This window comes from Egretta garzetta, unplaced genomic scaffold (genome assembly GCF_000687185.1).
Source record: "Egretta garzetta isolate BGI_Z169 unplaced genomic scaffold, ASM68718v1 scaffold296, whole genome shotgun sequence".
Classification (NCBI taxonomy): domain Eukaryota; kingdom Metazoa; phylum Chordata; class Aves; order Pelecaniformes; family Ardeidae; genus Egretta; species Egretta garzetta.
Genome location: NW_009259988.1, coordinates 1108514 through 1117715, shown reverse-complemented (window position 1 = coordinate 1117715; position 9202 = coordinate 1108514). Strand labels below are relative to the sequence as shown.

The following is a 9202-nucleotide window of genomic DNA, read 5'->3' as shown; positions in this document are numbered from 1 at the left end:
CCATATTTAATTTATTTAGATATTCTCTACATTAAAGTATTCTCATGCCAACACTTCCAACCTCCCATCCCTACCTCAAGAAAAATAGACTTGACACAGCTTTAGGGTGGAATGCACTGGAATAAAGTTGCTATTGCATCCAAGTTACAGAGAACACTGAACAAACTATAGAAAGAACTGCACATAGGAGACGTCAGGGAAAGCTGGAATTAGCACGCTATCATTCGAGTCATGTTAGCACCTTCCTAGACAAGCACCGAAGGCGTTCAGAGAGGTGCAACATGCTTTGGTTAGCTAGACCAGAGCTTAGACTACATTAAGCCTGGAAAAAAAGCAAGAAAGCCTGCCAGCACTGGGCTCGGAGCCTCATCTGAACCACTTTGAAAAAAACACCACCGAGTTGACTAGCCAAGTTTGCAGTGTTTGGGAATGCTGAGCTCTCCTGGCTAGCCAAATCTGTGCCTGGAGCGCAAACCACAACAGTGTCAAACACGACTCGGGACCCAGTGCCACCTAGAGCATGCTTCATAACAGAATTCAAAATATCCATTCGCACATTAAGTTGCTGTCTCCTGTTGCATCGTTTAGTACAAGACATACTTCAAAAGCTGACCTCCCACCAGTACAACTGTGTCAGGTATAAGAGTTTTTTCACATCTCATATAATCAATCCCCTTCAGTAGCAGCACAAAGGCGTGAATTACCTACAGTTCTGCCCATGGGGGCACTACTGATCTCAGAATGCTTTAGCTGCTGTTTTGTGTGTCTGGCATTTCCAGAATTCCAAGGAAAAAAAAAAGGGTAAGTAGGAAACTTACTCTGCAAACTTCAATGTAAATGCTTTAATTCAGTAATTAAGCCTTATCATGCTACCTTCAGGTAGCAACCCACTGGCCTGTGACCTCTGCAAAGACCCTTTGCTAGTGGAAAAGCACCTACAGGGTCCTCAGTTCACGCATACCTTTGAGAATCTTAAGCCACAGCTGACAATCAGTGACTTGCATTTTTCAGAAAGGTATGTTGTCATGTACCACGCTTTCCACACGTCAGCCTGGTCCTCAGGCACAACAGCAGGACAGCAGAGTGCCATCTGTTCCACCAGCAGCACGGCAACTGCCTATGAGCAGACCGAGCAGATGCTTTGGACAAAAGAAGTCACATTTGCTCTTTCATGTTTTCTAAATCACGTGCTCCTGGTTTGAAAGTAAAGATTTGCAATTTCTGGTAATCCTCAGACATTCCCTTGAAATGTCTACAAAAGGTCCAGTTCAAAAAAAACCAAACAAGCTTCGTGATAGCTATTGCACATTTGTAAGAGCTGGCCTAAGTATTTTCCTGAAGATCCAGGCTTTGGAAGAAGGGATATTTTAAAAACTGGTATCAGTGTACATTGGAACACTGGCACGAATGTCACCTACTCTTGGTTTTAATTGTAAGGGCGACAAGTAAACACCTACACATGAAAAAAGAAAACAAACAGCATTTCACAGAGCAAGGAGTTAAGAGATGAAGCTGTGGCTAGTGTTTTGCAGTCGAATCTCGAGGATAAAATTCAGCCAGCGTTGTCTGGGGAATTCTCTTCAACATCTCCTTGGGGAAGATTCGCAAAAGCTGCCATCCAATGTCCAAGGTCTCGTAAACAGTGCGATTTTCGTAAGGACCTGCAGAAAGCAGCCAGAGACTGAAATACGGGGCAGGGAAGCGTCTCACCACCAGGGAGATGCGAGAACAAGACCTTCTAGGTGTTAATGCATACTGTGATGTTCTTGAAACACTTACCCTGAGCAATGAAGTTCTTCTCAAACTTCTGCAGAAACTCCAGATAAAGAAGATCGTCTGAGGTAAGAGCTTCCTCACCAACTACGGCCTTCATAGCCTGTACATCCTTTCCGATAGCATAGCAGGCGTACTAGAAGGGATAGAAAGAGAAGGGCTTTGATTTTGATCATCCACGTAACGATTTCTGTTCAAGCCCAAACAAAGGGTCTCGCCTGACCAAACTAAGCACTCGGTGCTTTGAAATCTGCCTCGGGAGTGCTCTGGATTGCAACTGCTTGGCACACCCTTTACAGGCTGTTTAGCAAGAAGTATATCTGAAATATGCCTCTGCTTCTCTGGAGAGGTTTTGACATACCAGTTGGTTGGACACATCTGCATGATCCTTCCTGGTCATACCCTCTCCAATAGCTGACTTCATCAGTCGAGACAAGGAGGGCAAGACATTAATAGGCGGGTAAATCTGGAGGAAAGAAACATCCAAGAATTTAAACATTAATACTTCAAAAAGAAAAAGCAGAGAGTAATCTTAAATACGTTCTAACCGGCGTGGTACACACCTGCCTGTTATGCAGCTGCCTATCCACATAGATCTGTCCCTCAGTGATGTATCCAGTCAAGTCAGGGATAGGATGAGTAATATCTGCAGAAAAAAAAGGGTTTGACAGTTTTCAGAGCTTTTCCATCCATTCTAGCACGGACGGAGCAGCTTTTTGCAGTTAAATGACTTCTACATCAGTTGGTATCCCCACATATCACTAAGTGCTCTTGTGCAAGGCTTAGAGCTGTAAGCACTCCTGATAGAGGGCTGGAGAATGGTCCTGAAGTCCAGAGTAGGCAAAGCACTTCTGTTAGCAATATAAACAGAGAAGGCAGCTGAGAACTGCAATATTCAAACAGAAACCTAAAGGCCACAGGACCTCCTATCTCACTGTGTGTCCAAAATAAGACGGGTTGCTCTGAAGGAGTCCTTTGAAGTGCCATTTATTAAAAACACTTGAAAATAACTCACCATCATTGGGCATGGTAAGAATAGGAATTTGAGTAATGGAACCATTTCTGCCTTCCACACGCCCAGCACGCTCATATATAGTAGCCAAGTCAGTGTACATGTAACCTGGGAAACCACGACGGCCAGGCACTTCCTCTCTAGCTGCCGAAACCTGAGGCAATCCAGAAAAATGCTTTCAAGAAATCGGATCACGCACACAGAGCTGCTGTCTCCCCTAATTAAGCTACACTAGTGACTTAAAGTACCTCTTCCTGCAGGTGATAACAAAATACAGCCCCACAAACCTCTATTAAGAGAAATACGTCACCACAACCATATATGACCAGACAAGATGCCAAGGCAAATCAGAAACTATAGCATCAAACTGCTGAATGCCACTAGTCAAATAAATTTAGCTATCACAGAAGCAGTAGCTGTTTGCTGAACATAATCCTAGACAATCAGTAACTAAAAGCCTCACTGGCTATTTAAGAGCATTGTAATGAATATTAACTGTAACAGCCTGAGCAGAAGTTTATGTTCTCACTTTATGCTACGAACCATTTCTGCCAACACCCAGCATGCAAGCTAAGAAAGGCGTACCTCTCGCAGAGCTTCAGCATAGGAGCTCATGTCTGTCAGAATGACCAACACGTGCTTCTCGCACTGATATGCCAGGAACTCCGCTGTTGTTAGAGCTAGACGAGGTGTGATAATGCGTTCAATGCTGAAAGAGAACAGTATGGCATTATTTATGGCAAGTGCTTTAAGGCTGCAAGGTAACAGTTTGAAGTTACAAATACTTTAAAACCCTCTGAAAAATCTGCTGCATGCACCAGCTGGAGTACCAGCATTTCATATTCAACTCTGCTGAAAAACGTCAACTTAAGTGACATCTGGCAGGACACCAGCGAGGCTTCAGCTTCCAGTTTACTTGTTCTCCTCAGCCTTTTCCCAACCAACACACTGTAACTACTTACGTTGGATCATTGGCCAAATTCAGGAACAGACACACATTGTCCATGGACCCATTTTCCTCAAAGTCTGATTTGAAGAACCGAGCCGTTTCCATGTTCACCTAAATCACAGTATTAAGGCATCAGTTCCAGACCAGATTTTAAGCTACTACATTTTGCGTCACATTAAGGTCTAAACACCTCATTAATAATCCATAAGCAAAACTCTCTGTATCATGAAGACTCCCCTACGTTCCCAACAGAATGAGTTATTTCTAGAATTCCAGGCCAGAGATTTTAAGTTTAAGATACTTAATCCTGCTCAGACACACTTTGTTACAGTATTTCTGGCCATTTGGGATTTTCAGCCATTCAGCCAGCCAATTTAGCGCTGTTTAGTTAAATACCCAAAACGTTCAAAAAAGTAAATGTCCAGCTACTCTCAGCATTGGCTTATTTATTACTCAAGCATCATTTTCTTCCAATAATACTGACTTACACCCATAGCAGCAAACACAATGGCAAAGTTTTCTTCACTGTAGTCCATCACATCTTTGGATTTCTTCACCAAGCCAGCTTGGCGACATTGCTGAGCTGCAATCTGGGGGGGGGGAAAAAAAAAAAAAAATGTTTCAGTCCATCTGTATATTTGATGCTATTACACAGACCTGAATTTAACTTGGTTTACTTTTTAAGCCCAATGAAATGCAAGCCACTAGCTGTTTAGAGAGTAGTTTTAAGTACTCACCTCATTGTGGGGCAAGCCAGCAGCTGAGAATATGGGGATTTTCTGCCCCCTGGCAATACTGTTCATACCATCTATAGCAGAAATGCCAGTCTGAATCATTTCTTCTGGATAGATACGACACTGGGGATTGATTGGCTGACCTGTTATATTTTTTAAGAGAACACACGTCATTCCACATACATACCCAAAGCTTGATCAAACTACCAGTGACCTTGAGCGCTGATCTAAGGCTTGTGTCAAAAGGTGCAAACCCCACTGTTAGACCTACAAATCTTCAAATGTGCCTGGTCAAGCCTGAGCCTTTTGCACCCAAGACTCTGGCATCCTGTGTCATGTAAATGATAAGGCTGCTTTCAAAAAAAGCCTCTCAGGTTATTAGCTTTTTATCTTTGGAGGCTATATAATTAAAACAGTCTACAAACACTTTGAAGAACAGCTTCCAATCATTACTGAAAGCAGTTATTTTCTGCTACCTCATCATCCTGCACTTGTATAAATTTCATTTGAGTTTGGTGCCACACACACACTTAACAACAAGATTAAACTCCCCCTAGCAGTTAGATCCTATGTTAAAAACCGAAACTATGGCAACATTCAGAAATACCAGATTTGTATTTAACTCCATACCAGAAATGGATTAAAAACATACCCATTATGTCAAGGAAATCTTCAGCCAAAACAATGGGGCCTCTGTCTATAGGTTTTCCTGATCCATTAAATACTCTGCCTACAAGAAACAGCAATAAAATCAAAATGTAAGTTACTGTGAAAATAAGTCGGCATGGAATAAGTCTGTTCACTCCTCAAAGCAAGATGCAAGTACTTACCAAGCATATCCTCAGAGACAGGGGTTCGAAGAATATCCCCGGTAAACTCACAAGATGTTTTCTTAGCATCAATGCCCGAAGTTCCTTCAAATACCTGTAAATATACCAAAAGAAAACACACTCACAGGAGAAAGGAGTAAGCGTTGTGCTTTACAAAATACTACACTACAATGCTGCTTCACAGCTTGAGAACTTGATCAGCCACGGGGCAGAAAAGCAAGGCAGTCCCTCTGCAAGCAAAGGATTCCAAGAGCAGCTTGCTAGTACAAAACATCACATAAAAACCTACTTCAAACAAAATTCATGAAGTGTATCAGCAGCAAACAACAAACCCGGTGCCATTCCTTTGATCTCAAGTATTTCCCTTTGCCAACAGGGTAAAGTTCTTCAGAGAAGAATAATTAATATTAACAAGAAACAGCTGCTTAAAGAAATACCTGCATCCACATACCATAGGAGCTGATCTTGAATCTAATACTGTACAATTACAGTACAATTCCTTTAATCTAGCAGCAAAGAATTCCATGGGGGATGCAAATAAAAAACATCCCTGTACTCCAGTTTTTAATCTTCTAAAATTGTTCATGCTACTTGCACTTGGGATAAGTAGGTAATTTTTTTTTTCCCATTTACAGTACCAAAAGAACATATCAAAAGACAGATTGACACAGCTCAGACACACGTTGATTAATCAAGTGTTCTTCTGTTGCAACAAGAGACACTCCTGTCCCTAATCATACCTGAACCACAGCTTTGGAGCCACTGACTTCCAGAACCTGCCCACTTCTTCTTGTGCCATCAGGAAGAGTCAAGTGAACAATTTCTGCGTACCTAGGAAACTGCAGATGAGCAAGAAAGATGGTGGAAAGCATTAAAATCCAGAACAGTCACGAAACTGATGTTAAGAGTTTCAAGCAAGCTTAAGCTTAGCAACTACTCAACCATTTTTAAAAATAATTTTATCATCAGGACAAAACTCATTCTAAGACAATTAAAATTCACCAGGCTAAAGCCATTTTTGCAGGCACTATACAACGTTTGCTCAGAGTTGTAGGCTGCAGAAAGACCTGACAGAAACCATTCTAAAAGCCCTAGCAGCCCCAAAACACTAACAGAAAACCACAACACCGCATCTGACAGTAAGAAAAAGCTGGCTCCTGCCTGTACATAATATGAGTTGCTTGCCTTCAACCGTAGCTTGCCAGTCATTTGAAAACAAGCCAAAACTGTTCACAGTTCCCTTTCACAGGGCACTTAGGCTTTGGTAACAAAAAGGTCAGGAACAAAGCGAATAGGTAAATTTCTGCACTCAAGTTTAGACAACATTGGGGGGATTTTGGTAAAACTGAAACACTGTTTCTGTTCTTTCCCCCAACAGCCTCAACAACTCTCCCTTTCTTCTAGGACATGAAGGAAACTCTCCTTAGCTTTACAGGAATTCAGGTACTCTCATTTATCTCAGCCGTCAGAAACATCTTCTCAGTGGAGCCACGAATTTCAGGACAGTCTGAATTTAACCTGTCACAGCTTTTCTTGGAAATTCCTCCTCAAAAAGCTTCATTTGTTAAGAATCTGACACTTTACCTTAACTTGATCCAAGATAACCAGGGGACCATTCACACCCGATACCGTCTTATAAGCTGAAAGAAAGCAAGTCACAAGTCAGGTACTTCCTCAGAAGATCAGAAATATCTTACATAAAGTTCTCAAAGTTTCATTCCTATCACGAGTCTCAGGTTTGCAGATTTGGGGCCCAGCTCTGTACCACTTCTATGTTTAGTAAGAACTCTACAAGAGGGATTCGGTACTGGTTGTGTGGCCATTGGCTGCTACTGGCAAAGCACCTGAGGTAACATTAAGATATATGGTGTTGTCATCTTCTTGTCCATCACAGAAATGCACTGCAAGTTTATACCCGGGGATAATCTGAATGCCACCAGAAACACCAATATGATGTAGAGTTGACATTTTAAACTAAGAAAAATATACAGTTGCAAGATCTTTAAACCAAGGATAACAACATCTTTAATTTGTGATAAAGATGGTGCTGCTGCAATTTATGTCCAATAAATGGTGAGAAGACCTTAATAGTGATACCCAACTTCTAGGCTTTTTTTTTTTTTTAACCACAGAAGTGTCCAGCTCCATGACACTGAAACAGCACAAGTGAAAGCCTGGGCTTAGCAAAGCAAGCAGATCTCATGCTCAAGAGCTGATCAGCAGAGCTTCTACAGCAAGTTGTGGGCTTTGGCACACTGCTAAGAGGAAACCTTATAATACCTTCACTGTCTCCCAAGAAAAGGTCACCGCACTGTACTGCAAAAGGTGGAATTTCACCTTAGCCAAACTCCTCCTACTCTTGTTTATCTTAAGGCTTGACACCTGACAGGAGGCCACAGCTACCCGGCTCATGTCTTAACCATCAGCAGCTCAAGCATTAGCACTACATACAACTTTCTGAGGTACCGTGTGCCCAGAATTCATCACTCTGCTGTCAGCCCAGTGGAAAAATCTGTGAAAATGTAGTGAACGGTCCTCCCACACTGCTCTGAGGACACGCTAGGACCCTAGCCAGAGCCCAGCATCACTTGATCCACAGATAACATTGAGTCAAAGCTTTATCAGGGTCACAAGGAGCGGTGACCAAGAGAGTGACTGTTAATCACTTATCCCGCAGAGGGAAAAATGAGCAAGTGAAGCCATTTGCAGAACAGGAGAGACACCAGCACCCGTCCTTGGTCACGCTGCAAGGCGGAGGAAACAGACACTCACAGCACTAGGAAGGGTCACAGATTCCACCAGCACCAGGCCACGGGGAATCATCTGGCTTAGACACTCGGGTCTGCCCAGGTTTGGCACACCTACCCTGTGTTGTCTAGGCTGTCAACGGTGCGGTATTTACACTTAAGCAAACAGTTTGAACTGTTGCAATGTAATCTCTTAAACAGCAACCATCAAAGCCGCGTGAGGTAAGGTATGAGGGCCACTGGGTGTGTAAGATGGCCTAAGGCTGGAACTCCTCTATTTCTCAGTTTTACACTTGTCAAAATCCTGCGAGACACCCTGAGATGCAACGTGTGTCCCTGAATTAGATTTAATCAAAAAGCACAAGCTGGCCTGCTCCTTTCACCTGAGCAAGGAGACTCACACAGGCACTATGCTGGAAAGAGGACCCTGCTTAGGCTGCCAGTGCCTGCAGCCCACTCTCCGCAAGGAATGGAAACCATTATCTTGAGCAAAGCACTTCATCTCATGACTGTCTCATGAGCACTTCCTCCTCAGTCAGCGGGAAAGGGCTTACGCTCCTTGCTTTGTCCACGAGAAAATACTTCCTTGACATCAGCACCAACTCCCCTTCAAAGCAGCTCACCACTGTCTCAAAATTCCTGCTTCCAATAGGATCAACCAGCTCTACGGCAAACCAAAAGAAACTGAAGTGTTTTTCATACCCAGCTGGCAAGCAATGTCAGTTTGGGCAAAAGCCAAAATCTACAGGGAAAAACATGAACGGAATATGAAGTCACCTTGGCTCCAACCTTGATAGAAGCCTCCACCCCAGAGTAAAGCAGAGCAGCAGGCTCAGGGGTGCAGGAATGAGCAATTTGGCTTTCAAACCAGACTGACACTTTCCAAAGAGACCCTCGCAGAGCAGCTCCCTGCCCTCCACCCGCTCACGCTATTTAGGCGTGCAGGCAAAGTCACCCAGGCCATGACTACCTAGATCCAAAAAAATGGCCGGGAAAAACGCATTTTCAAACAAATAACTTTGGCTTTCCCCTTACTATGCCGCAACAAAGGGGTTTTTACAAGGCTGTTGTGTTTCCCCTTTTTTAATAGATTTCTCAACTTCATTTTAAAGCGACAGGACCCACGCCCCCCCCCAGCCGTTTTCAGTTCCTGCTCT

General features: G+C 43.2%; 1 protein-coding gene across 1 annotated transcript; it reads right to left on the bottom strand.

Moving 5' to 3' along the window:
* On the bottom strand, positions 1 to 7790 carry ATP6V1B2 (ATPase H+ transporting V1 subunit B2). Its single transcript, XM_035896049.1, has 14 exons — positions 7765 to 7790; positions 6883 to 6938; positions 6039 to 6137; positions 5299 to 5392; positions 5121 to 5198; positions 4472 to 4611; positions 4223 to 4324; positions 3748 to 3845; positions 3371 to 3494; positions 2789 to 2939; positions 2281 to 2419; positions 2135 to 2243; positions 1780 to 1909; positions 1 to 1661 (listed from the first exon to the last, which is right to left on the bottom strand). The coding sequence occupies exons 4-14, from the start codon at positions 5303 to 5305 to the stop codon at positions 1519 to 1521; spliced, it is 1221 nt and encodes a 406-aa protein (XP_035751942.1). The 5' UTR covers positions 5306 to 5392; positions 6039 to 6137; positions 6883 to 6938; positions 7765 to 7790; the 3' UTR covers positions 1 to 1518.
* Positions 7791 to 9202: the final 1412 nt, after the last annotated feature.

Bases quoted from the DNA above. Each gene is read 5' to 3' on its own strand.
- ATP6V1B2 (XM_035896049.1), bottom strand. The intron at 3,495-3,747 runs GTAAGTAGTTAC...GTTCTCTTTCAG, and splicing joins AATTTGGCCAATGATCCAAC to CATTGAACGCATTATCACAC. The intron at 1,910-2,134 runs GTATGTCAAAAC...TATCCCTTCTAG, and splicing joins CAGATGTGTCCAACCAACTG to TACGCCTGCTATGCTATCGG.